At 47.5% G+C, this 27,926-nt stretch overlaps 1 protein-coding gene across 1 annotated transcript; it reads right to left on the bottom strand.

The window, feature by feature from the left end:
* Nucleotides 1-1,672: 1,672 nt before the first annotated feature.
* On the bottom strand, nt 1,673-27,844 carry LOC101973538 (hexokinase-2). The gene is given in 21 exon segments (XM_078036133.1): nt 1,673-1,908; nt 2,034-2,040; nt 4,634-4,860; nt 5,928-6,082; nt 6,657-6,750; nt 6,752-6,857; nt 6,958-7,057; nt 7,551-7,646; nt 10,156-10,277; nt 10,519-10,665; nt 11,959-12,263; nt 13,476-13,709; nt 15,261-15,416; nt 17,647-17,668; nt 17,671-17,823; nt 18,119-18,142; nt 18,145-18,217; nt 18,919-18,962; nt 18,965-19,013; nt 19,646-19,765; nt 27,836-27,844. Coding segments are annotated over 21 exon segments (2,388 nt in total). The 3' UTR covers nt 1,673-1,763.
* Between the last annotated feature and the right edge of the window lie 82 nt (nt 27,845-27,926).

A 27,926-nucleotide genomic window follows, 5' to 3' on the forward strand; every position in this document is an offset into this window, starting at 1 on the left:
TCATAATATAGTCATATTTCTGAGCATCATGGAGGATTGATTTCAGGACTCACCAAAGATACTAAAATTCATGAATGCTTAAATCCATTATATAAAATGGTATAGTATTTGCATATAACCTCCACATATCTTCCCATACAGGAGAACGTAAATGTCTAGGAAAGTTGAAATACTTAATATAATATAAATAGTTGTTATATGTATTGTTCCAGGAATGATAAGAGCTTACATGTGCAAACATCAAGGCCTAAGTACATTTTCAATTCTCAATCCATTGGATCCCAGGATGCAGCTCCCTCAGAGGGCAACTGTTCAGGTTCTAACACACTGGGGGCATGAAGCAGCATCCTCTGAACATTGTCTTTGTTATTAAATATTCTTCTATAATGCCTATAATATTCTTTGATAACTCCATATAATGGTCTAATCAAAGATCATAATGTAGGGCACATGCCAGTTACTTTGCTAATTGCTGGGGTCCAAGTCATCCCACCACCCTGCTCTTTATCCCATTTCCCAAGGTCCCTTTACCAACTAGGTTCAGCCATCAGGAAACACTGCAGAACACTAAAAGGTGGGAGGGAGAGAAACCCTGGTAACTCTACATTCCCCACCCAGTTTTGTGGTTCCAGTTACTGCCTCTTCACTCCCCCTGACCCCAGCTTTTGCACTCTGATCTAGGCAGCAGGCTAGAAGCACCTTTTCCTTTTTTTTTTTTTTTTTTGGTTTCAGGGATTACATCCAGGGGTGCTTAACCACTGAACCATATCTGCAGTCCTTTTTGTATTTTATTTAGAGACAGGGTCTCACTGAGTTATTCAGGGACTTGCTAAATTGTTGAGGCTGGCTTTGAACTTGCAATCTTCCAGAAGAAGCTTTTTTTTAAGTTGTCAATGGATCTTTATTTTTTATTTGTTTCTATGCAGTGCTGAGAATCAAACCCAATGCCTCACATATGCTAGCTAGGCAAGCGCTCTACCACTGAGCTACAACTACAGCCTCAGAAGCAACTTTTCTTGATGTCATAATTTCTGGGTTGCTTCTCTGTAGTATCTGGCTTCTCCATTTTCCATCACCTGTTTAATCACATCACTGAATTATAATGTTTGAAAAAACTAGAGACAAGTTTTTACTATCTGGACCCTGAAACAGGGTGAGCCAAACAGTTTATTTTTAGCTATTATAAACCATATAATAGTCAAAACCTTAGTTCCCAATGTGTATTTCCTTAGCACAAATTTCTGGAAAATTATGTAAAACATATATATATCACCTATTTCCCCACTGAACAGGTTCTACCAATTTATACTTTGACCAATTTACCAACTTATACTCCCATGGTCTCAACACTTTGTTAAAAACAATAGGAACTAATTTAAATTTTTCCTTTATCATTGGCTCTATTATTCTCTTAGCCTTGATCTTTTTCCTTTCTCAGTTATTGTCAAGCAATTTTCCACAGAGATGTGGAATTCCAGGAGGAGGGAGGGGTGCTAAGGATTATTATTATTTTTTTAAGTTGTTTGAGAACCAATGGGAATGGTTGTGACCAGTATGAACAGTCCTGGCTTCTGTATCTCAGGAAGGCCAAGACTTGGGCACAAAACTTTACAGTTAATGTAAAAAAAAATCCCAATCCAATGGGGTCCTCTCTGCCAAGGAAAAGCTGAGGGGACTGTGTTTCTAACACAAAAAGATGACTCCTTATAATTTAAAACAGGGAATAGGGGGAAGCAGAGAAGTCCCTTCCGAATTCGGGGGTTCTATCGCTGACAAGCCTCACGGGTGCGACAGGACACGGCAGTGATGAGCGCGGCCCCCTTCCTGCTGCCGTCCTCTGACTCCAGGAAGGACACTTCACATTTAGGGGCCAGGTCCTTCACAGTCTCATGCATGACTTTGGCAAAACTGGAAAAAGGGAGAGAAAGACAAAAGAACAAAGCACTTTAATAATGACAGATTTGTGTGCTCAGAGGTGAGAAGTAATGTTGGCAACACACAAGTAATTAAGAGGAGGAGCACAACAGCTACACTGTGGGTCTATTTATTTGTACCAGAAAATTAAGCCTGGGAGATGCTAATAATCTGTCCAAGTTCAATATCACAGTGTACCCATTTAGCTCTTAACTCAAGGGAGCTAAGATTTCACTCTAGAAAAAATGCCTTGGAATTCTGGTGAACTGTGCTCTTAAAATGAATCAGTGAAAGAAGTTCAACAGTCCTGTGAGCCACCTATGAGTCTTGCAGAAGTGTGTAACCTCCTCTGCAGGGGAGGACCAAATCCTGTGCATGTGGTTTCTATATTTTCCAAGGGTTATTACTTCACATCAGACCTACACTGACTCCAAAATGCCACTGAAGGCAAGAGGGGCAGATGTATAGGGTTTCTGTTAGGACATTACAGAGATCACAGATCATCTTCCTATGGGACTGGAAAAAGAGACAGTCACCATCCAACCCATCCCAATCCAAGAGGGTCAGGATGCCCTCTCATCTGTGAAGCTTAGGATGCCCAGTCCCAGGGTCGGGAGCTAAGTTTCCATCCCTGCTACAGTTTGGATCTAAATGTCCCTCATGTAAGAGGTGGGAGGTTTTTAGGTCACTGGGGCTATGCCCTTGGAGGGAATTGTGGGACTCTGGTCTTCCTTTTTCTTTCTTTTCCACTTTCCAGTCACAAGGTGAGCAGTTTGGCTCCACACACACTCCTGCCATCATGTGCTACTTTTCCACAGGCTCCAAAGCAGCAGGGCCAACCAGCCTTGGACTGAAACTTCTGAAACTGTGAGCCAAAATAACCCTTTCCTCTTTATAAGTTGATTATCACATGTATTTTTTGACAGGAAGAGAAAGCTGAATAAAAGTCCCTTTCCCAACCCTCATCTGGAGCCAAGACTCCTATTTTTACAATGAGACTTATCACTGAGGAGAGGGACGTGGATTTTTGGAGGTCCCTCCCCCTCTTTTCACTAATAGTGCAGACTCAAAGAGCCTCTTAGGTCATTAAAATAAATGTGGTGACAGCTCAACTCATTATATCATAATAGCTAAACTATGGAACCAACCTAGGTGCCCTTCAATTGATGAATGAATAAAAAAATGTGATTTATATTAAGAAAATACATATACATATATGAATATTACTCAGTCTTAAAGATAAATGATGGTATTTGCTTGTAAATGGATGGCGCTGGAGAATAAGCTAAGCAAAATAAGTCAATCCCAAAAAACCAAAGGCTGGTGATTTTTCTGATATGTGCATGCTAATTCACAATAAGGGGGTTGGTTATGGGGACAGAAAGAATAGTAGAATGAATCAGACATTACTACTCTATGTACATATATAACTATAAAACCAGTGGGATTCTACCTCATGTGCATCCAGAAGGATGAAAAATTATGCTCCAACTATGTGTGATGTATCAAATTGCATTCTACTGTCCTGTATAAATTAAAATAAAAATTGAAAAAAATCAAGTAGCTGCTATGTAGATAGTGTATAATACTGTCCAAATATATTGAAACTATGTTTATAAATAAAAATGTTGATATAAACATTTTGATTTAGGAAAAAAATACACAAATGTATTTGTGGGAGAGGTGGTCACAGTTTAATCCAGGATTCTCCACCCTCACTTCACCCCGTGGGTACTGTGCAGGCTGGGCCCTGCTCTACTCCTTTAGCTTTAAGCTTAAAGGCTTTCAGAAGAGAGTATATGGGCTACTTCCTCACTTCAAAATAAATTATACAAATAGACAAGTGAGAGAAGACAGAAGCAAAATGGTAATAAGAAGGGAGAAAGGAGAAGACAAGGGAAACAAGGAATACAGTTGAAAGAAAGGGGAACTTGATATTTCCATATTGAGGGCACAGCAAAGGGCCAGGCAGCAATCCCTTTCAGTGTCACAGGCCATAGGGTCTGTCTGTGTCTACTCCTCATGGGTAGTATGAAAGCGGCCATCGACAGCACATAAACACATGAGTGCCACTCTCTTCCAATAAAACTTGATTTACATGAGCAATCATGGCTATTGATTGCCAATTCCCTGACCTAGATCATAGGGGGAGAATCTTGCTTGAGTTCCAGCATGTTTGCTAGAACATTCACAGCAGCACTGTTTGTAATATGAGTCAAAATCTAGAAATAATCCACATAGTACACACTTGGGAGGCTGAGGCAGGAGTATTGCTCAAGACCCAGCAGTTTGAGACCCTGGACAACATAGCAAGACCCCATCTCCAAAATAAATAAACAAACCATAAATGCTGTGTGAGAAAAGCCAGTCACAGAAGAAGCCATGTGATTCTATTCATGGCAAGTTCAAAAATCATGCTCAATTTCTAGTATATGTTTACTAAACAATATAGATGTGTAACATAGAGACTCGGGGAAAAAAAAGCAAGAACTGAGTTGGGGCAGCCCTTATTTCTAGCAGAGTAGGGAGAGGGTGCAATTGCAGGGCGGGGTGGGGGGCAACACATGTCCAATACTGAACACAGGCTTGATTCTGGTTCTGATTACTGATCTCCAAATTACAAACATTAAAAACAACTATTTAATAATAATTTTCTATAAAGTTAAAAGGGGAATGGGGACAAAGACAAAGCGATAAAGGTCTGGGGTCAGGAACTCACTGAGGATGTAGAGGGTCCCATCCACACCCACTATGACTTTGAGGGTGTCCAGCCCACGGTTTTCCTGTATCTTGTCCACAAAGACAGCCATGCCTGAACGACAGAGCTGGGCTGCCCGCCATGCCACCACGGTGCACACCTCCTTGACGATGATGCTGTCGTCACAGGTGCTCTCGAGGCCCAAGTGGTGCAGGATGGCACGGACTTGCAGCAGGGCCAGGCAGTCTCTGGGGTGGAAGGGAGACGGTGAGTGGTCAGTCAAGAGCAGAGAGGGCTGGAGACCCCTCTCTGGTTGGCTCTTTTATCCTGAGAGTGACAGGAAATTTTAAAAGAAGGTCCTCATTCTACTTTGTGCAGGGAAGGTAGAACACTGTCACTACAAAACATATCCAAAACCAAAGGAACTTCATTGTCTACTCATTTGGAAATAATAAAGACAGTGGCCATGCTGGCATGTGGCATTTCTAGCTGTAGAACATGTTTATGTCCCTTCTCTCATTGCTGTCCCTGGGTCTTCAGGAAAAGCATTAACTCACTAGCATTACACTCCTGCTTGATTTCCATTCCCCACACTGGGTAGTCTGCATTCTGCTTGTGTCCTTTTTATGAAATAGATGCACATAAAATTGTAGTGAGAAAATAAACCCTATTTTATAAAGAAAACTATTTTAGAGACCTAGAATCATCTCCTCACCCATCAACTGAGCAGACTCTGTTCACTGGTGCAGATGCCCTTGGGGCCCACTCAGGTCAGTTACCCAGTTCCTGGTCTATGCTTTGAGAGTAACCATAGCATTAATTTTTTAAGGGCTCTGAAATTCACCATTCTAATTTGGAACAGAGTTTTCTGCCATTAGACCAGAGGACAGAGGCTTCAGTCTAACAAGACACAGCATAGCATGATTCTGCCCTGCCTGATGTTTACTTAGTCCTTGATAGAGTGAAGCCTGTCCTCTTTAATCAATCCTCATTGCCTGATTGTTGCAGCCAGCAGTGAAGAAGAATCCCCAAGCCAAGCATGGATGCTTCATCACATTATTTTCCTCTGCACATTTTAATTTACATCCTATAATGGGGTATCTTTCTTGTTCTATTTGACCTAAATATACAACAATATCCCTGTTCATGTCCCCATGCCATGCTCAGCACCATCTTTCATGTGTGAGCCACTAGACTGACTTGTGTGAGCCCTGCTCTGATCTCACTTGAGCTGTGAAATCCTTCAGCTTGTCTGTCCATGAGAAATACATAGGACATGACCGCATCCTCCTCCAAACCCTAAATCAACTCTTACCTCTCAATCTGAGACAAGAACTTTGTTTCAAAGATTCCCCTTGTCTTGAGCTGCTCTGAGATGCGACCGCGGAAGAGCAGCCCACGCTTGGTGAAATCAATAAGGATGTTACGGACAATCTCGCCCAAGTACATGCCACTGATCAACTTCTCAAACTTGTAATTCATGGAGGTTAAATAGGAAGGTGGTGTGATGTGTTGAGACAGAACGGAAAGTGGAGTACAGCATGGCAGGAAAGGAATGCCACTTAATTCACTTGAGCAGGATTCCTAGTGTCCTCTCACACTGATCCTCCACCTTCAGCAAAACTGAGCATGTGCTGTCTGCTCACACCCTCCCCTCACCCGACCACCATCACCACCACCACTCATGGAGCTTTGTGATGCTGGCCCTTGAGCAGTTCTGGCAAGAGAGGGTGCTTGACGCTGGATGGCTGGGGGAGGAAGAAAGGATTTGCTCCTGTGTGGGTGCCCCAGCAATGCTGTTTTACCCTGGCAGCAGCAGTGGTCCACTCATCATTTTTCCCTCACAGACTCAGCCCTAGGTTTTGATCCCACCCCCACCTCCGCTTTCCCGAGCCTCGAGGTGGAAGCAGCTTCCTCATGTTTACTAACTCAGAACTTTCTAAGAAACCCATTGTCATCTCAAGATAATAAGCTTCCTTGCAAATGCTATGGTGGAGTCTCCGATAACTTATTGCTGTCCAGTTCTGGAATACAAAGCCCTCACCTAGTTGGGTGCCTACCTCTGTTTGCCCAGGTTGAGCGAAAGATCATCCACAGCCTTGTCAAATTCCGTGCGGAAGTCGTCCAGGCATCCATTGCCCTAAAGCCCCCCCCCACTCTATGTTGACGCACATCTGCCCCTCTTCTCCATCCACCAGCTCCACATTTCACATCTCCTCCATGTAGCAGGCGTTGCTACCCATGCCTGCCAATCACAGGGACACCAGGTCTCACTCAGCTCCAGCCTCCCACCCATCCAAGGCTGTACCCCCCGCCCCTGTGGGGAGGATGGTTGATAATGTTACCAACAATGAGGCCAACCTCACAGTGAGGGTCTTCATAGCCACAGGTCATCATAGTTCCAACTGTGTCATTAACCATAGCCACCACGTCCAGGTCAAACTCCTAAGAAGGCAGAAGCAGATGCCTAGTCCACAAGTGAACCCCAACATTCTCCCTTCAGACATTTGCAAGGACACTTACATGTATATAAAATACATCTCAAATGCTGTGGCTCACTCCCTTATTTCATACTAGGCTCGCTCAAGGCTTGCATGAAGACTTCCTTATTGTGCTGCTATTAAGATTGCCACTTCCCTGCTCACTTTATCTGCTCTCCTTGTCCAACTTCATTTATCTTAGCCCTTAATAACAGTTGCCATTGGATTATGGGTTTATGTTTGAGAACAAACGTTCTTTTTTGTTTTGTTTTGTTTTGTTTTGCTGTCATTCCTGAATCCCCACACCCAGAACAGAGCTTTATGCACAGTGGACACTCAACCATTGCTGAGCTGAGTGATTACATCAATTTTCCTGCCAGCCAAAGCAACTGCACTCAATGTTGGCCCTCACAGATCACTTCAAGCATCAAGGAATCAATGCATGGGGTCTCCTTTACCTCTCGCCTGTGGATCACTTCCTTCAGCAGGGTGACCATGTCCTCACCCTCGCATCCAGATGCCTTGAAGCCTTTGGTCCACTTAAGGAGGATACTCTAAAAAGCACAGAGAAGACCTCAGAGAAGGGCTGCTGGGTCATTTCTGGGCTCTCAATCTTTTAAACTAGACAGATTCCCTGGAGTAACTAGCCATCTCACCTACCAGTGATCCTCAATCTAAGGTTGTTCCTAAGGTTGCTGCTTGGATTTACTGAGTACTTTCTGTACACCAATGCTGGTGCATGATATATGCTACACCATTTAATCCCCACAGCCATCTTTGGAGAACATTTATTATGATCACACCCACCTTTTACAGGTAACCCAGGCACCCAGGTGACTTGCCTAGGCCTAGTTTGAAGCTAAAAGCAGGACTCACCTCCAGACCTGCTGACTCCAATTAATGGCTCATAAGCACTGTGCAAATGTCCCAATACATGTTTCCTTTACTGGGCAAAGCAGTTTTGCCCTGTACCTGTCCTTCACTTAAATCAGAAGGGTCAGTACATCTCTTAATTTTTCATACTTCCATATCCAGTGAACGAGTACCTGGACACAGCTGGGGAAGTGTCTAGGCCTCACATTTCTTAGTGAGAAAGCTCTCTAAGGCTTCTCAGAGTCCTCTGTGGGCCCATCTTTAGTGTGGCCCTTGACCATGTCACAGGGCCATCTGGAAGTAAATGCCCGGTGGCTTTGCACGTGGAAGGAATCTTTGTTCACTGGAGCCCTCTGTGCTGCCGAACACCAGGAACCAGTGTCAGCAGCCCCAGATCCATTTCCCAAGAGGCTGGACCCATCAGTGGACTGTGTGCTCACTACCTCCCACTTGCATGGTGTCCCCAGGCCTTGCTTGGTGGTTCATGCCCATCACCTTGGCATCTCATCCACCTGGATGTGTCACACCATGATCAGATCCCAAGAGACTCAGAAGAACAAAGCGCATTCCTGTGGAGCCTTGGTTTACACACTCACATCCAGACAAGGGTGTGCTCACCTCCACCCATCTCTCTCATCTGCACATTAGCTTCATATCTCTGGCAAAAGTTTGACGCGTTAAAATTTATAGAATGTCCAAGTAATATCACTTCAGGTAATCCTTATAAAAAGACACCAACAGGCCCCAACAGCTGGGGAGACTTGCCCAAGGCCAGTGGCGAGTAAGTACAGCCAGAGGCCCTCAGGCCTCCTGAGCACCTGCTAATACCTCATCATCAGGATGACCTCATCAGCTAACAGATAGAATCGTCTTTCCCTTTGTTTGCTGTTCATTTTTATGATCCTAGACATAACATGTGCTCTTTACAGAAAATTGGAACATACAGATTAAGATCCAGCAGGATGACTGTTCTATTCAGATAAACTACTTCTATTCAGATAAAAACAGTTATCATACCCAATAAAATATATAAATACATGGTATGAAAAGATAGTGTCTGTTTAAAATAAAATAAAATAAAAATTTGTAGGAAAAGTCTGGAAGGACCTTGTTGGAATGTTATTTTTACTTTTCTATTAATCATTTTTTCTTCTTTTCTATATAATATAGATATTATAATTCTCAAAAATTTAAGAATAAATAAATAAAACCTCTCCCCATCAAGTCATTCTTCTAATTTGCTCCAAGTACTCCTCACCTCCTCCAGGACTGCACTCAGATTATCACCTCACTGCGTCTTCAGAGCTGTAGTATCCCATTGCCATGGTCCAAACAGCAGCTCTTACTTTCCTGAGCTTGCTTCAACAGCCCAGTTTGGAAGCATCTAAGGCAGGAACCATGCCTTTTGCACCTGGAAACTGCATCCACAGCACCATAACCCTGCAGCATGCATGCAGGTTTCTACATGACTGGCTATGTCAGAGAGGAACCACTGTTCAAATAAAAATACTCTAATATCGAAGCCATCAGCCCAGATCCCAGCATTGCCTACTCAGCTGTCCTCCATCTCTTTATGTACTCTTATCCAGAACATCTGGGAACACCAGATCTTCAATTCCTCTTTCATTCATCCAAGGCAAGTTGAACAGGAATGAGAGGCAAAAGTGAGTCTAGAAAGACCAGAGCATCCACATTTACAGGAGACAAAATAAAAATGCCTGAGCCTGTAAAGCCTCAGGAGCAGGAGAGAGAATTTGAGCTCATGGGCTCAAGACATCAGAAAAACAGAATTCAAATAGTGGCTTGGCTACTCCCAAGCTAGATGACCTGGAGCAAGGCACCAAGTACCTAAGTAGACCTTATCTTCTTTACTGAAAATTAGGCATATGAACACTTAACATAGATGGTTGCTGTGAGGATTGAATGAGATAATGCACATGGGAAGCTAAATGTATTATGTGGCATACAAATAAGTGCTTAAAATATGTGAGTTTCATGTTTTGTTTTAGCATCACCATCATCATTCTTCCAAAGAAAGTTGGATCCTAACTAACCCATTTAACCTTCACCAGCCTCAACCAACTTATTCTTATCAATGGGCCCTTACTCCCCAAGGGTCACTAGTGCCCTTCTTTCACTCATTAAGGTCAATAAAGCCCATAGGAGAGCCCTGTGGGAAGGCACTGTTACCTCATTCAAGCTGTTCTGCTGGCAGGGGAAAGAGAAGTTGAAACCCAGAGGCAGAGACACACCCTTCATGCCCATGTGCTCCAGAAAGTTACTGATGCATTGGATGATGTGGTCAAAGAGCTGTGGGGAGAAGTTGGAGCACTAAGAAAGAGGCCCTGGCCTAGATGGGCTAGCCCCAACAAGACCTCAGTAGGAGCTCAAGGTTTCTATCCAGAAGAAATGAAAGCTCAGGCACAAACCCAGAGAGCAGCCTGGGCCTGGGGTGCACCAACCTTCTCCAGGTCCATGGGTGAACAAGGAAAGAGCTGTCATTGAAAGCAAGAAGCTTCCTGGGCCCTCCTGGAGGCTCCATGCTGCTCATCTCCTCACCTGTGCCATGCATGACCTCCTGTGGGATGGATTAGATCTTGTTGTGCATCTCTACTCCTCACTGCTTCCCATTTCACACACACACTAGCAGGACCTGGAAATTGATTCCTACAAGGTCCAAGGCCGAGAAGTCCCCTTTCTCTGGAAAACAAATCCAAGGAGGTTATGAGCTGGGGTGACAAAGAGTGACAGTTTATGTACCTTCCCCTGACAGGGCCCACTCTACAGCTTCGGCAGCCTCAGGGGGTGATGGAGTGTGAGCTCTATTTAATGATGAAGAAAAAAGATGCCCCAGGATGAGATCTCTGCTGGCTCCTTAGTGACTCTCAAATGAGTCCACATGCTGGGGGCCCAGAAGTCAAAGTGAGCACTGCAGAGCTCTGGGGATGCTGATAGAGTACATTTAAAACTATCTAAATATGCTATTTGTGCCAAATCAAATACCACCTTAGGTTAGATTCCAGACTAGAGAAGGAAAAAGAGAGTGTAATTCTTTAAAAGAATTAGAAGGAAAATCTTTTAAAATGAGAAAAACTTCCACCATTAGGAAATTTCAGTGTGCCACAAGCCTCACACACAGTCCCCATCCAACACTTAGGCCATCCCTAAGGGATACAGTTCATTCCTTTCTTATGGATGATCAAAATCTGGCTGAGATGGACAACATTACTTATGTAGAATCACATCAGTAGAAAAGGGGAGAAGGATCAAACCCTAGTCTCTGGAACCTATACTAACTGCTACATTGGCCTGCTCAGCAATCATTTTCTCTTATTTGGGAAAAGACCTTGATTTATTAGGTTACAAGACCCACAAGAGGGTTTATAGTGATGTTTTTCTGTAAAGGGACAGGCAGGAAACATTTTAAGCTTCATGGACCACATAGTCTCACTGCAAACACTCAACTCTTCCAGGGTAGTGCAAATCAGTCATGAATGCTGTACAGACCAATGGGCATAGCTGTGTGCTGGTAAAACTTTATTCACAAAAGCAGGCATAAGCCAAACCTGGCCCAGGTAGTACAGTACCCGGACCAAGTGATGGTTGTGAGCAGTGGCTCTGGTACCTAAATTCCTGGATTTGAATCCCAGCTGTGACTTTTGCTAGTAGCGTGAACTTGGGCAAGTTTCTTAACTTCTCAGGCCTCTGTTTTTTGCCACATACAGCAGTTGGTTAATACACAAAAGTAACTACTAATCTTTAATAGCTAACAAATATTAAAGGAATTAATAGGCATTAAGTGTGTTGATACATAGTAGGTACCAGTAAGTACTGTTTGATTTTAGCTGAGGTATGTCTGGTTGACTCTAGTATTATAGTAATATAGCTTCAAAAACAGGTGGCAGTTCAAAAGTCCAAGGCTAATGCTAACGGACCTCCCCAATCATCGATGCTAGGACAAAGGCCTGCCAGGAGAGCATCTCTGCTGCATACCTATGCCATTGGGGGTATCACACATGTAGGTGGGCAGCATCTTCACAGGGGAGATGGAGTGTGTCTCCTTGTTCATACCTCGCTCCATTTGAAGCTCCATCCTCCTCTTGACCTCCAGGAACTGCTCATGGCTCAGTTTTAGAGGCTCCAGGGTCTTCTGGTGGGCTCTTTGTTGATCAGCCAGTCGGTAAGCCATCGCAGTCACCATGGCTGCCCCTTTGCTGCTGCCACCCTCAGAGCCGAGGAAGTGAATGACACAGTCAGGCAACAGCTGACTTACAGCCTTGTGAAGACGCTTGGCAAAACTGTAGCCGCCCAGGTGAGATAAGAGACAGGTGTCCACAGTTAAGGTCAGTGGTATAAATGGTTGCACAATGGCTCACTGCTTCAGCCCAAAAGTTGGGCCTGCAAGAGCAGAGGCTGCCCTCAGCCTTCTCCCTCCACATTTTCCCATGTTAGGAATCCCTGTATAAAACCTCAGATGACCGCCCTGGTGGGGTTTATCCCCCACTGAAAGGAAAGGACACTTCTTGCAAAACACTGTTCCCTATGTGCAGTCACAAAAAATCTCCTCTGCCCAGGAGATTGCAATCAGCCTCTGCAGTCTAATAGAATCAGGTGGCTCTAACATTACCCATTTTTCATGTTCCATAACTCATTTTATTTGAAGACGTAACTTCTTCTGCACTCTCACCTCTCTTTTGCCAATTTCTTCCAACCATCTCAAGGTATCTGAACAGCTAAAGATAACATGTTATGTTTGGCAAGAAACTCTCCAGGTGATGACTGCTTTGAGGTATCGCTCTGGTACTCCAAGTGTGGTCCATGAGCCAACTGCCTCATTGGAGGCTGTGAGATGCAGGATCTCAGGCTCACCTCAGACCTTCTGAACCAGAATCTGCCTCTTAAGATCCCCATGTGATTCATGTGCACATTAACTAATGTTTGGGAGGCACTGAGCTAGGAGATTAGGGGACCTCAGAGCTGAGACCTTCCACAGTGACCAGCTCAGTTAATGATGCCATATTGACCTGGCACTCATGTTAGGAGAAATTAAATGAGTGCAACAAGAGGCATCTTCCAGGTCCCAACTGAAACTTGAATATCTGGATATATATAACCCAAGGGATCAAAACATGCAGCATGGCATCAATTCAATACCCAAATCAGAGGCTGGTAACCCCCAGGACTGAGGTGGTCCCTGGCAGAATACATAGCACATATAAGAACCACCAAGAATCATAAGAGTAAAGAATGAAACTCTGTCTTATAAAGAAGAGGGTGGCCAAGAAGAGTACCCAGCATGCAGGGGAGCTCTGAGTCATCATCAGCCTTCAGAAATCACCTCCACCCACACCAGGAATGACATCCTCCAGTAGCCACTTGCTCCATTGGGAACTATAATTCTACAAAGACCCCCGACACCTTGGGATGAAAAACAGAGCTGCCCGATGGAGTCACCAGGTCCTAGGTACTCTGGGACCTCCTTCACTCCTGGGCCCAACATGCTGACTCACTGAAGGTGTTTCTTGTAGACGGAGCCATCAATTCCAAAGGTGGAGCGCACCCTATCCTCACCCTTGCTCTCCTTGATATGCTGCAGCACAGTAGCCAGGGTGGCTGCACACAGGTTGGTTGAGCGTGTGGACACAATCTGGCAGATCCCTTGAGTGGCCACACAGTCCTCCTGCAATGGATTCAGACCCAGCCACACCATCACCTGGTAGGCCTTCCGGATGCCATCCTTATCGCTGGGAATGAGAAAGATAGTGTGTGTGCACTTGTCTGACCCACTGTGGCCAACAGGAGGAGGGTGTGGGTTGGCAAGGAAGCCCATCAGCTCCAGCAAACCCCATCTATCAGTGAGGACACAATTTCTCTTATGACCTTGCTACCTGTTTGTGAGCAGGGTGGGGACAACAAGGAGGGAATACAATGCAACATCGCCACCTTGAGGTATCTTTCCCAGACATCACATACACACACACACACACACACCCACACACACACACACTCTCTCTCTCTCTCTCTCTCTCTCTCTCTCTCTCTCTCACACTCACTCACACACTCACATACAGTGCTAACCTGGCTCATTTTTCCCCCAGTAAGTAAAACCAGTATTTCTTTTCTGTGTGCTAATATGAAGATAAGACCTGGTTCATGGACCTTCTGCACTCTTTTCATTTGCCATTTACTTGTCTTAGGGTAAACAGACAGAATCTCTGCCTCTATAAACAGTCACCTCTAAACATGTGCCAGCTGTGCTGCCCATCTGTTCTCTCTAAAGCAGCCAGAGTTTGTCTGTGTCTGAAGATGGTGGGAAAAGGTAGGTGATTTGACACCATAAGTGCCCTTCTCAGGGGAGCCAAATGCCTCACTAGATTGAGTACTACCATCCCTTTGGGGTGTAGCAACTTTAGCCACTGTTTAAAGGTTCCACTCAGAACAAAGTCCTTGGAATGCTTTCACTGCTCCTTTTGGCACTGAAATCACCTCCTCTCTCTACCTGGTTCCTCAACTAATAGGACCCCCTCTATTCACATGAGGAAATAGCAATAATGGAAAACTAGCCCCAGCTATCAGGATACTATGGGCCATCCTCACGCCCACCCCCGGGCTGGACTAAGAGTGGGTAAATATATCTGTGGGCATCCAAGCACCTATTTTTCTGTTTTGAAGTAGGGCTCAGGGTAGTCCCTTTTGAGAACTGCTGATAAGAAAAGACATGTCAGAAATTCAGGAGAAGAACAAGGAGATAGATGCAAACAAGTGTTAAGGTGCCCCCGTTAATGCCTCCAGGATTTAACCCAGGGCAACAGCCCAAGTCCCTGCATGCGCAGGCCAACTGTTTCTAGAACCCTGAGTCACTTCATTAGCATCACCCTCAAAATCCACAGGAGCACAGACAAGTAAGTAGAGTGAATTCACAGACCCACCATGGGTAACCTTCAAGACCCTATTGTGGCCAGGTGACATGGAAAATGCCTATAATCCCAGCAGCTTGAGAGCCTGAGGCAGAAGGATCATGATTTCAAACCCAGCCTGAGCAACTTAGTGAGGCTCTAAGCAACTCAGCGAGACCTTGTCTCTAAACAAAATATTTTAAAAAGAACTAGGGATATGGCTCAGTGGTTAAACACCCCTGAGTTCAATCCCCAGTATCACCCCCCCCAAAAAAAGGCAATCATGTGGACCTCCTGCTCAAAGAGTCAAAAGCCAATGCCTCATCCATGTTCTCCAAATGCCTCTCCCCATAACCAGACACTCGGTTATGGGGAGAGGCATTGGGACCAGAAACTTACTCTTCAATATCTGAGACATCTTTGGTTTCAAAGCTGCCTGTGGTGAGCAGTTCTAGGCTGAGCTTCCCCTGTCACAGCAGCTCTTCCTTGGCCATCTTCACCAGGATGAGCCTTACCAGCTCCCCCATGTACATCCCACTGATCATCTTCTCAAACCTGCAGGGAAATACAGACCAAAGCAATAATACCCCCCCACCGTCCATGAATGCACAACTTTCCTAGGGAGGCAAGACACAAATATGTGAGATTCAGCATGCTTTAGAGGACAGTATGATTAAGGATTAACTTTTTCAGGTGTGTGTCGACCTGACAGCTGGGGGGCTGCAGGAACTGCGGGATTAGGACTGACCCTCAGGCTGGTGAGTCTTGAACAATGGGAAAAAACAGGACTTAAACAGATGAAACAACCAAGTGTATAGAACATTCTGGACAGGCTGAATTTTAGGTAATTTAATTTTGTGTAGGAGAATGTTTTTTAAAATTTCTTCTCTCAAAAAAAAAGCTTCTTTGAAATAGAATCTCACGTAGAGACCCAATTTTTTTTTCAAGAGGAAAAAAAATTCAACCTGATTAAACATAGGCACAAGCCTCTTTAAGGCAATTTGTGGATTCCTGAGAAAATGGTGGGGTGGGGAGACAAGTTGGGGCAGGAAGATAGTGAGGCAAGATTACAAGACCAAATTAGAACAGCTCTCAAAGAGTCTGGGGGTAAACACAATGGAAGTTTCGGAGCAGGCTGGTGATAGAAGAAACATGTTTTAGAAAGGCAGAGATCAGCTCCCAACCTGAGGCAGTTTGGTAATTTAATTTTGCAGCACTAGGTGACACTGTTTTCTTTAGAAGTCTTTCCAGCGACGACTATGTGGCAGAGGAAACTCAATCTCTTTTGGGCAAAGAAGACCCATTGGTCTCTCAGAAAGCCTCTGGGTCTTAGAGAGAGGAGGTTCCTAGGGCTACTGGTACTGTCTAGGACTGGCTTCAGTGACAAGGAGGCCCAGAGCAGGGGTGTGGAAGGGACTTGGACATTACCTACAAAGAGACAACTTACGCCAAGTCGGAAAGCATTGGAGCTAAGGGACAGGTGGCAGCATTTGTTCCGAGCACAAGGCACATTGAAAATGTCAAAGCACCAACATGGGCACCTGCCTTGGGAGTAACCTGGCTTCAACAGTGAGGATTCCACATCGTCACATGTGAAGCTGGTTGTATAGAAGCTAAGGGAAACACCCCCAGGGCATGCGGGTCTCTACAGTGTGATGTCATCGCTCATGATTTTGGGGCTACCTCAGCTGACAATTTGAAAGATGACTTCCCAATCTTTTTTTTTTTTAATGGATAAACCAGGAATATGCTGTCAAGACCTGGTGGGGAATTTTGTCTTTTGATACTTCAAAGGGTACAGGGCTCTTTGGAATGACATGGGCATGTCTCATTAATGGAGGCAGGCATTGAGTGAGTGACTTCTCAGCTCATAAACCTCTGGCCACCTATGGCAGACACAACCAATATGTTCCTAAGTTCAGGTAAATGGACTCACATTTCAACACGTAAAAAAAAAAAAAAAAAAAAAAAAAAAGCTTATGACTTAATGAAACCAAGCTTTGAGGAAGAAAGGACTCCCCAGTAAAGCAAAAGGCTGCCCACCACTGACCTGGTATATAGGGCTAGTTTTCCTTTCTAAATAGAGATCTGTGCGAAAAGACTTCCCAAAACAGTCCCAACACCAAGAAGACCATAGAGATGCTGCATTGCTCAAAATGTTTTGTAACTATGTTTAGTGCTTGTAGCAATCCAGTCTCAAGATCTTCAGAGACATTTGGCAAACGTGAGAATGAAATAAGGTTGTGTAAGAGTCAAAAATAACATAAAACCAACTCTGACCTGGCTGGAGTGTAGAAGATTCAGGTCACAAAATGCTGGGGCCTTTTATCCGATCTACTTCGAGATTATGGTTGGGCCACAGACCAGGGGTGGAGCCCAAAAAGGCTTCTGAGAATCCAGCCTTTCCATAAGCCTTAATCAGTCTGCAACTGAAGCAGGAGGCCCTGGGACTCTGTGGGTTGGCAGTGAGCAGCGATATGATATAGCCTGGTCCTTTGTGGGGTGCAGTGGTTGAGAGCTACTAAGGGGCTTTTAAGAACTAGGATATGGCCTTCCAAAGTGAATGTGTTGAAGGATGATTGGGTTTATCACTCACGCTGGTTTTAGAGCCCTCTCAGCAATTTATATTCCCAAATGTTCCCATAATTGGTGGGTACCTTGGCAAACTTTGGGGGACAAAGTAAGACTATAGAGATGACCTGAAAACAAATGCCCTGTCCCTGAGAAGCCCCAACCTCAGTTCCCAACACACACCCCCAACCCCTCCCCCCAAAGGCCCACTCACAGTTGCTTCCCAGGGTTCAGTGGTCCATCTCTCGGTCAAACTCCGTGCAGATGTCATTGAGCACGCCATCGTCCCCAAAGGCCCCCCACTCCATGTTGATACACATCCGCCCCTCGTCGCCCTCCACAATGTCGATGTGGCACATTTCCTCCATGTAGCAGGCATTGCTGCCAGTGCCTGACCAAAGCAAGGAACTGCTCAAGCACCTCCATATGCATCCCTCCCCTGCCCCCATCTTCCTATCACGCTACTGTCCAAGGCTGCTCCATATTAGGATCCCTTCCTGCAGACTCCTGGACTACCCAATATATGATCCAGAACTCTACTACCCCCAGCTCCACAAGCCTTGGCTTGGCCCTCCAAAGAAACTACATTGTTATCTTCAAATATAACCCAGTCTACAGGTCACTCCCTTCTTTTCATCCCACTCCCCCAACTGCACATCCGGCTCTCATACCCAGAGCTCACTCACCCACAATGAGACCAATCTCACAGTCTGGTCATCATAACCACAAGTCATCATGATCCCAACCATGTCATTCACCACAGCCACAATGTCAATATCAAAGTCCTGTATGAATGAAATGGAGGGTTATGACCTTCACCATCACATAAGGGATGGATACAGGATGTGAAGATGGAAAAAGAGCAGCAAGACACACAGCTCAAGTGCAACAGGGTTACTAACCCAACTCAGAGCCAAGGAAGGTGCGAGCTGGAAAGCTAGATCCACACCCAGGTGAACATCGGGCAACTCACTCCCACCCTGCTTGTTCTCATTGTGGAGAACCATTTTCCTGACACCAGCCCTGTGGTCTAGTTTGTAGCCATTACTGCACTAAGAAAAGTCAATCTTGTTGGCTTCTTCTACTTCTCTTTCTTCTCCCTCTCACCTCCCCTCTTCTTCCTTCTCTCTCCCTTTTTCTTTTTCTCTCTCTCCCTCCCACTCATATGACAGAACTTTATCTTGTCCACTCTCGGCCCCATTGTACTGTCATGTCACCATTATGCCAACTTCCTTACTTGAAATAATATGAAGTCTTCTTCAGGACTGAAGGTTTTTTCTTGCACCAAGACTAAGATTACTTTCCACCATGTTAATCTCAAAACCCCAAAGGCATCTGATCATATATAAAATTACTGTGTAATAGCAGAGAAGAAGAATACCTCCCCTTAAGCTCTACAAAAGCTTCTCAGGCTGAGTTTGAGCACAGACTTCAGGGTGAATCCCAAAGGGCCTGCACACCTGAGGTCCCACCAATCCACACTCACCCCTCTCTGCTGGATGGCCTTCCGGATCAGAGCCACCACGTTTTGCCTTTCACACCACTGGACTTGAAGCCCTTGGTCCATGAGACCAGGAAACTCTACTACAAAACAACTAAGGAATGAATATTGATTTTCTACAATTTAAACACAGGCCACATTTTGGCAGGCATCATTAGTAGAGCTCTCTGATGCCCAGCTAAAGTCATGATTGAATTTGTAGACTGTCTCCTGACTAGCAGAGGAAAAAGAAACTCAGGATCCTCCCAGGTTCAGGAAAGGAGATCAAATGAGTGATTCCTTCAGGATTTACTACCTCTAAGAAATAGAAGGAGCAAACTTTAGACTTGCCAAAATAAGATATGTATATCCTTGAATCATTAACTCATGAAGCAACCTTCTTCCAAGACCTTTCATCAAAACACTCAGGATCAAAAGAGTTCCTAGCTTTTCATTCCTGTCGCCCTGGGTGGGATTGGGACACTGTGCAATAGGTGTGAAATGCAGAGTAACAAAGAGCACCCACCTCCCCGATACTTTTTCACCCCTCAACACCTCCACACACACACAGTCACCTGGAGCCCAGAACTCTAAATACTGAATCCTTAGCTATAAAATCCCTCAGTGCTACTGCCGACACCACAGCAACAGATGGCCACCACGGCATTCTTCCCAGTCCTCCCAGCTCCAGAAGCGAAGCAATGCAGCAAGTCTTCTGAAGAACCCATCTTACTTCATCTAGTTTACTCTGGTGGCAGGTGAATGAGAAGGTAAAGCCCAATGGGAGCTTCTTGTCTTTAATTTGGAGCTTATCCATGAAGTTGGCCAGGCATTCAGCACTGTGGTCAAATAACTAAGGACACATGATACAGGAAGATGAGCAGGCAGAATGGCAAAGAAATTAAGACCTTGGGCTCACAAAGGAATTATTTGAATTTGTACCAGATCCTCTTACTCTCTGAGTCTTCATTTGTTTTTCATCGAAGAAATGGGAATGGTAACTAGACTGCCCATAAAAAATTCCCCAAATGATTAAAAGAGTCAGTTCATATAAGGGCTTAATACTAGTTAGTACTCATTAAAAGCTGTCTTCCATTTAGACTATTTATCTAAACATCTGTCAAAATAACCCTGAGAGGAAGGGGTAAATCGTGGCCAAAGTTATCAGAATGTCCTCGCACGCCCTACAAATAGGACATCCTTTGGTGGCCCTGGCAGACCCCCCGGACACAAATTCCTAGCCAATTATCTTACCAGAAAGGAAAGTTCACCTCACCATCAGGTAGTACTTCAGCATCCCTGTTTCTTGTGACTGGGGGAGTGGTGGAACATTCTGTGTTGGCATTCTATGAACCAACTTAGCAAAAATGAGTAACTTTTTTCTATTTTTTCCTCTTTTCTAGAAAACTAATCACCTAGGGGCAATCCAAAGAAGTTATCTTTGTTTTCTACTTTCAAAAACGGAATACTCAGTTCTCTCTGAAGAGCAACAAAGAATAGGGTTTTGTTGGTGGGCACTCTCACAACTGTGATCACACTGAGCAGGACCCACAGCTCCTCAGCCCTGGAGAAAGCTGCATTCACAATGAGCCAGGTTTTTAATCAGCCCCCCCAAAAGCCCCCTGACTTCCTTCTTGGCCATTCAGCACCCTCAAAGAGAAGTTGGTGACCTCCAGATGCTGAAAGGATGAGGTCAGAGGTTTGGGGAACAAAATATAAGGAAGAGGCTGAAGACATTCCAAGTGCAAGGTTAACCAGGTGGCAAAAATGAAAAGCTAAGTGGGGGAGGGGAAAGTGAAAAAGAACAACTATCTTTTCCTTAAATAGGAGAAGTAGAAAGTCACCTTCCCCTCACCAGCCCTTCCCCTCACCAGCTCCCTCTCTAGATGGGAAGGCAGAGAAGAAAGGCAGTGAAGATGCTTTAACTAATACCCTGCCCAGAAAGTAATCACTGGCCATCTGGGGCTATTTCAATTCATTAGAAAATAATAAAAATAAAAAAATAAAAATTCAGCTCTCCAATCACAGTAGCCCCACTTCCCAAGTGATTAATGCCTCAAGAGGCTGACAGCTACAGAATCATGCAGGCCAGATAGAGAGCAGTTCTACCTCTGCAAAAAGTTTCCTTGGCCAGTGCTGGGCCCTATTTTGTATTTTATTTAGAGACAAGGTCCCACTGAGTTACTAAGCACCTCACCTTGCTGAGGCTGACTTTGAGCTCACAATCCTCATGTCTCAGCCTCCTACCTTTTTTTGAAGTGGAGAAGAGGAGATTATCTGCTTCCTTGAATTGGAAGCCTAACCCCTTTTCTATTAGCTGAGGACCTACAGATAATATGCTGAGAGAAAGAGCTAACATCTTCCTGCTATAAAAAAAAGCTCAAAGGGCATCACTGTGAGGAGTTTGAAAGTTTTTCTTTTCTTTTTTGGTCTAAGGATCCACTCACTCACCTTTCCACAAGACACACCTTAAGTGATTGTCCTGCCTCTACCCTCAGTGGAGATGCCCTCCCCAGACGTCCTACTGTGCTGCCTCTACCCAGACGCCCTTCCCCAGACATCCTACTGTCCTGTTGTCTGCCCTCAGTGTATATGTCCCTTCCCCAGACGTGCTACTGTCCTGCCCTCTGCCCTCAGTGTAGATGCCCTTCCCCCGACGTCCTACTGTCCTGCCCTCTGCCCTCAGTGGAGATGCCCTTCCCCAGACGTCCTACTGTCCTGCCCTCTGCCCTCAGTGGATATGCCCTTTCCTCAGATGTCCTACTGTCCTGTCCTCTGTCCTCAGTGTAGATACCCTTCCCCAGACATCCTACTGTCCTGCCTCTGTCCTCAGTGTAGACACCCTTCCCCAGACATCCTACTGTCCTGCCTCTGTCCTCAGTGTAGACACCCTTCCCCAGACATCCTACTGTCCTGTCCTCTGCCCTCAGTTGAGACACCCTTCCCCAGACATCCTACTGTCCTGTCCTCTGCCCTCAGTTGAGACACCCTTCCCCAGACGTCCTATTGTCCTGCCTCTGTCCTCAGTGTAGACACCCTTCCCCAGACATCCTACTGTCCTGCCTCTGTCCTCAGTTGAGACACCCTTCCCCAGACATCCTACTGTCCTGCCCTCTGCCCTCAGTGTAGATGCTCTTCCCCAGATGTCCTACTGTCCTGCCTCTGCCCTCAGGGGGAAACCCCCTTCTCTAGAAGTGCAGCCCATCCCAGCTGTTGCCTGCAGGAGGCCTGTGTGACCACTGCCAGGCAGGGTGCCCTGGGTCAGAAGTGACTCTGTGGGTTGTCCTGCAGGCCAGGGGCAGGGCTCACACTTCCCCAACATAGAGCAGCCTTTCCAGCACTCATTCTGGGTTCCTGGCCACCTCTGCCTGCCCCACAGGTGCTGAGACCACGTGGCCTGCAGCCTCTGGGCTCCTCCCCACAGCCTCCTCTTCTAGCCAGGTCATCTGCCCAAGATGCCTGCCCAGCCACCCCTGCAGGAAGTGCACCCGCTCTGAGACATGGTGGGTCTGCTGCCCCCCAGTCCTGGCTGGCTGTGCAGCTGTGACACAAGGCTCAAGCCTGAGGACCCATCTAGGCAGCATGGGCAACAGGCTTGGTGGCACCTACCTTCTATGGCAGCCACAGTCTGCTCCCTGTGGCGCTGCTCCTGGGCCGGCAGCACAGCGCTCTGCATGTACAGCTCCCCACCACCAGGAGTGGAGCCAAGCCGGTTCACCAGCTGCTGGATGGACAGAAACCACTCAGGACCCCTATCCTCAAGGGACATAGCTGTCTCTCGACCACTCTGGTGGTCTTTAGTTTTAGATCCCCACTGAGACTGTGTCCCTCAAAGGGGACAGGGCTCCCAGCCAGGGCCTCGCCCAGGCATCTTGCACTGTGCAGATGGCTGCTGGCTGTGTGTGGCTCTGAGCCCCTGAAGTGCAGAGCTGGCTGGGTCTCCCTGCCTCCTGGAACTTGCATGTGGGGCCCACATGCAGGAGGCTGGCCTCTAGACAAGAGCCAGAGACTGGAGCCTGGGGCTCTCGGAGGCCCTATAACGGGCACACACCTGCTCAATGTCACGGTGTGCCAGGACAGGCCCTGAAGACCAGAGGCTCAGACTGGGCCTTGCCTTCAGGAGCCCCAGCCTTGGGCCTCTGGACAATGAATAGGGACAGGGCAGCTCTTCCTTCTGTAGGGTCCCACCTATGTGACACCAGGCAAAGGTGGAAACTAACACTACTTTTTACATAAATGGATGAAAATTGAGGTCAGCACTGGGTTCCCTAGAAAGGCAAAAACCAAAGGGCTTCTTTGAGAGGGTGGGAACAATGGCAGGTGGCAGGGCTCAGCCTCGTGTGGAAGAGGAGCAAGGCCAGACATGGTGTGGTGGGTTGGGGATGATGGGTTACAGTGGCCTGGTGTCTCCGGGCCTGTGCCAAGGGCCCAGGCCCTTCCCTTGTCAAGCCCCAGTGGACAGCTGGCCATGAGGCTCCTTGCCCACCCATCTTACCTCGCATTCATAGTGTCCCAGGTCATCCTTGCCAGCTGCTCTGACCACAAGCACCAGCAGGCCGCTGCGGGGCTCACTCAGCATCTGGTACTTGTTGCCCGTGGTCAGCAGGGCCCCATCTTTGTACCACCTAGAACCCGTCACAAGAGTCCATGAGGCAGGGTGTGACATTTCCTGTGCTGCAGAGCCGCTGCCCTGGCCCAGATGCTACAGTCCTTGGTGAACCCACCCTCTGGATGCCCACATCCAGCTTGGCCATGCTATCTTGTGGCAGAGGCCCCATGCCCAGTGGGTCTCAGCCCCACAATGCCCTCTCTTCAGTGATCAGACAGTCACTGTGCCCAGCCCCGTACAGCTGCACAACCTTTGTGTTGCAGACAGGAGCCTGAAGCCCCTTCCCTGGTGCCCCACCATGTGCTGGCCCACCTGATCTGAGGGTGTGGGGCGCCTTCGATGGTGCAGGTGAGCTGGGCATCCTCTCCCTCCACAAAGGGTGAGGCCCGGACCTTGTTCACAAACCGTGGCGGGACTGCAGGGTGGAGAGACACAAAGAGCCACTCTGATGGAGCTGGGGGTGTCCGAGCCCCCACATTCTTCCTGAGCCCTAAGTGAGCCCACGACCACATAGGGCTTCCACCCTCCCATGCCTGCCTGCCTGCCCTTCTTTCCCACCCACACCCAGTCCCTCATCACAGTGAGCAGAGGGATGGAGGGCCCTTCCACCCATCCACCAGAGCCACATGGTGGGCTTGGTCAGGGTGTCTCCCTGCCCCACGGGCCTCCAGGCTCACCTTGCACCAGGATCTTTCCCAGGGTGCTGGCACTGCCAGCGGCGCTGGTCGCAAAGCACATATACTGGCCAGAGTCGACCCCAGTCAGGTTGTCCAGGATGAGGGTGCAGGAACCATCTGGGTCTTCGATGAGGATGTGGTGAGGGTCCACTTCCACTGGCTTCCCATCTAGAAAGGAGGAGTGAGGGCTGTTGTCGGGCAGGGACCTTGTAAGCCTGCCCAGATGGATGAGAGGCTGGGGCTGGTCTGTACCTCTCTGGGTCTGTCTCTGTTTCTCTCTCTTTCTCTCTCTACCCTCTCTACACAGAGGGTGTGGCCCAGACCTCTGTCTCTGTGTCTCTATGTCCACCTTGGACATTAGCTAGAGGCAGGGCCAAATGAAGAGACCTGAACCTGACAGAAGACATCCACATGGACAGCTAAGTCCATGGTCACCCCACCGCCCCAGTGTGACTCCCTGAAGACCTCCCATGTGCTGATCACGCCCAGCTCCCTGGCTATGGGCCCATCCTCACTCAATCCCACCAAGCCTACAGCTACATAATCCACTGCCTAACACCCCTTCCCTCCCACCCATACCTCATCCCTCATCACAGCATGCAGAGGGATGGAGGGCCCTTCTACCCATGCAATCTGCATGGGGCTTCGAGAAGGAACTCAAATTTCCATGGCTGTGCTGGACACAGGCACCAGGCCACCCAGTTGTGGACAGGGACCTCTGGGTGCCATGGCGATGATGTCTGCATCTGAACTCTGGCCTGAAACTGCACGTGACTCTGAGTTCACATAGTGGACCCTTAGCACCAGCCTTCTGCTCAGAGGGAGCCAGGCATCCTGCTGGTCTTCCTGAGGCCACTAGTGCAATGTGCCCTTGTTGACCCAGGGGCTGCTGCAAGTGGCATGGCCATTTGGTTTGACAGTTAACCAGCTAAGCTGGGACAGCTCCACGAAAACACCTGGCAGTAAAGCGTGGATGCCACACCCCAACTTTCCAGCCTTTGCGTGGCTGGCAGAGGAAGTGCCAGGCCTTGCTATAGCACAGAGGCAGCCAAGGTAATGAGAAGATGAATCGCAACTTGATGTCCTTGTATGGCCATCAGAAATGGTCAAAGAGAGCTGGCTACTAGAGTGATCATCACCAGCTCTATCTACTTGCTGCCCCCATTGGCCCAGGTTGTAGGCACATACATAGGTCGTGCAAGCCCAGCAGCTCCGGATGGGTGGCTCCGAATGGGGTGCCCTGGGAGCGCTCCCCTCCTGAGAGGTAGGGCCCAGCAGAAGTGAATTCAGTCACTGAGGGCACTGACTGGAAGGGATGGGTGCTGGTCTCCAGAGGTCAGCAAGCTGCTATAAAACCAGCCTGGTCCTGATCCCCTCTCTTCCTGTCACTGCAACTGCTCCTTCCCCCTGGCAAGACTCCAAAGAAGTCATGAGGCCACCAAGGGGAACCCCACCAGATGGCACCATGCCCTTTGGACTTTCAATCTGAAAACAATCTCTTCACTTTATAAGTAACCCAGACTCAGGTGTCTTGTTGGCACATCAGGAAATGGACACGTCGCACGTTCCTGAGACATACCGTTTCACGGCTAGAGCCCTTGATGAGTGAAGCGTCCCCTGGGTCTGGGACTTATCCCCTGCCAGACATGGCTGTCAGATACCACTTTTGAAAATCAGCTCTCAGCATGCAGTGGGGCTTTGGAGGAAACCAGATGCCCAACCCAGTGAGGCCTTGTGATCTTCCACTCAGGGATAGGCCAATTGGACTCCCTGAGGAACAAGAGATAAGGGCTGCCCAGCATTCATCAAAAGGAAGAGAGCTTCGTGAATGAGTGGATGTCCCCCAAGGGCAGGGTGGGCTCTGCTCTCCACTCCACTCCCTGATGCAAGGCAGCTGACTCCATGAGAATCTGGATCCAAGGGTCTCCACTCATGGGCTTGGGTTCGCATGGTCTAGCTAAACTGAAGCCCACTGACACGGCAGCTCGCTAGCCTCATCACCCAGGAAAGGAAGCTGGACTCATTCATTGTTTTGGGGGCTGGCCAGAGCTCTTGGCAATCCTGGGCCCTCTCTGCCTGGCTGCCCTTCCTCGCTAGCTTCCTGGGGTCCCTCCCATCTCTCTGGCTTGCCGCCCCTTCACTTATGTTCCTCACCTCTCTGACTCTGTGAATCCCAGATCCCAAGCCTTGAAGCCTGCCTTATCTCTTCACGCTCATTCCACATTCAAACTGACCTCAGTCTCTCTCTCTCTCTCTCTCTGGCACCAGGGATTGAACCCAAGGGCCTTAATCACATCCCAGCCCTTTCTACATTTTATTTAGAGACAGGGTCTTACTAAGTTGCTTAGGGCCTTGCTAGGTTTCTGAGGCTGCTTTGAACTTGCATCCTCCTGTCTCAGTCTCCTGAGCTGCTGGGAATGTTTTGAGGGCTGTGCACTAGACCTGACCCATAGTTTCAGACAAACTATATGCCAAGGACCTGCCTGCCATCTCTCACCTCCAGCCAGACATCTCTCCTAAGCTCTAGATTTATTCTCAAGCTATCCCCTCCATAACCACCTGGAGCCCAATGGGTACCTGGATTCTTCAAAACCTCACAAATCTGGGTTTCTTTCCTCCCTGCCCAGCTCAGAATGTTTCAGCCTGCCTCCCTGTGGGTCTACCCCACCTCTGTGAATAGGACCAGTGGCCTCTGGTGTCCACAACCCCTGTGCTGCTCCCTGGATGCCATCTCTCTTCCACACACCCCATGCAACCCATCAGCAAATCTGGCTGGCTCTGCCTTCAAAATGCATCCAGGATGCAACCATGGCCACCACCAACATGATGCCATGTCCCTAAGCAGGCCCTTGGCACTACAGCCAAGGTGACAGATGACAGATCTGAACCATGCCCCCTGCTGCTCACAAGACCATGAGGTTTCCATGTAGTCAATGCTCCATGCTGCCCAAAGGAATCATGTTGATCCCTGGCACCAGCAAGGTGCCTTGGGACCCGAGAACAGTCTGCCAGGGAAGAGCCTCGGATTTTCTGGAACCTTGGGCCACAACAGATGGGCTAGCCTAGGGGTTTGTGGCTCAGGACCAGACTGGACACTCTATTTTACAATGGCATTCATGGAGGAGGCTCTGGCCCATGCTAGCCTCCATACCAACTAGGAGATTCCTGGTGGGTGACCCGGGCCACGCTGGCATCCATGTCAATGAGGAGATTCTTAGTAGGTGACCTGGACCACACTGGCATCTATGCCAACAATGAAATTCCTGGGGGGATTCTCAGGCCATTCTGAGAATAGGTGACCCAGGCCATGCCAGTGTCTATGCCAACGACGAGATTCCTAGAAGGTGACCCAGGCCATGCTGTGTCTACACCAATGAACAGATTCCTGGAGGATGCTCCAGGCCACGAAGGCTTCTATGCCAATGATGAGATTCCTGGTGGGTGACCAGGGCAATGCTGGCATCTCTACCAATAATGAGATTCCTGATGGATGCTCTAGGCCAAGCCAGCACTACGCCAACAAGATTCCTAGTAGGTGACCCAGGCCATGCTGGCATCTACGCCAATGACAAAATACCTGTGGGTGACCTGGCCCATGCTGGTGTCTTCACCTTTGACGAGATTCCCAGTGGATGACTAGGGCCATGCTGGTGTCTATGGCAGTAACGAGATTCCTGGGCCACACTGGCATCTACACCAATGAGGAGATTCCTGATGGATGACCCAGG

This window comes from Ictidomys tridecemlineatus, unplaced genomic scaffold, assembly GCF_052094955.1.
Source record: "Ictidomys tridecemlineatus isolate mIctTri1 unplaced genomic scaffold, mIctTri1.hap1 Scaffold_195, whole genome shotgun sequence".
In the NCBI taxonomy this organism is placed as follows: Eukaryota; Metazoa; Chordata; class Mammalia; order Rodentia; family Sciuridae; genus Ictidomys; species Ictidomys tridecemlineatus.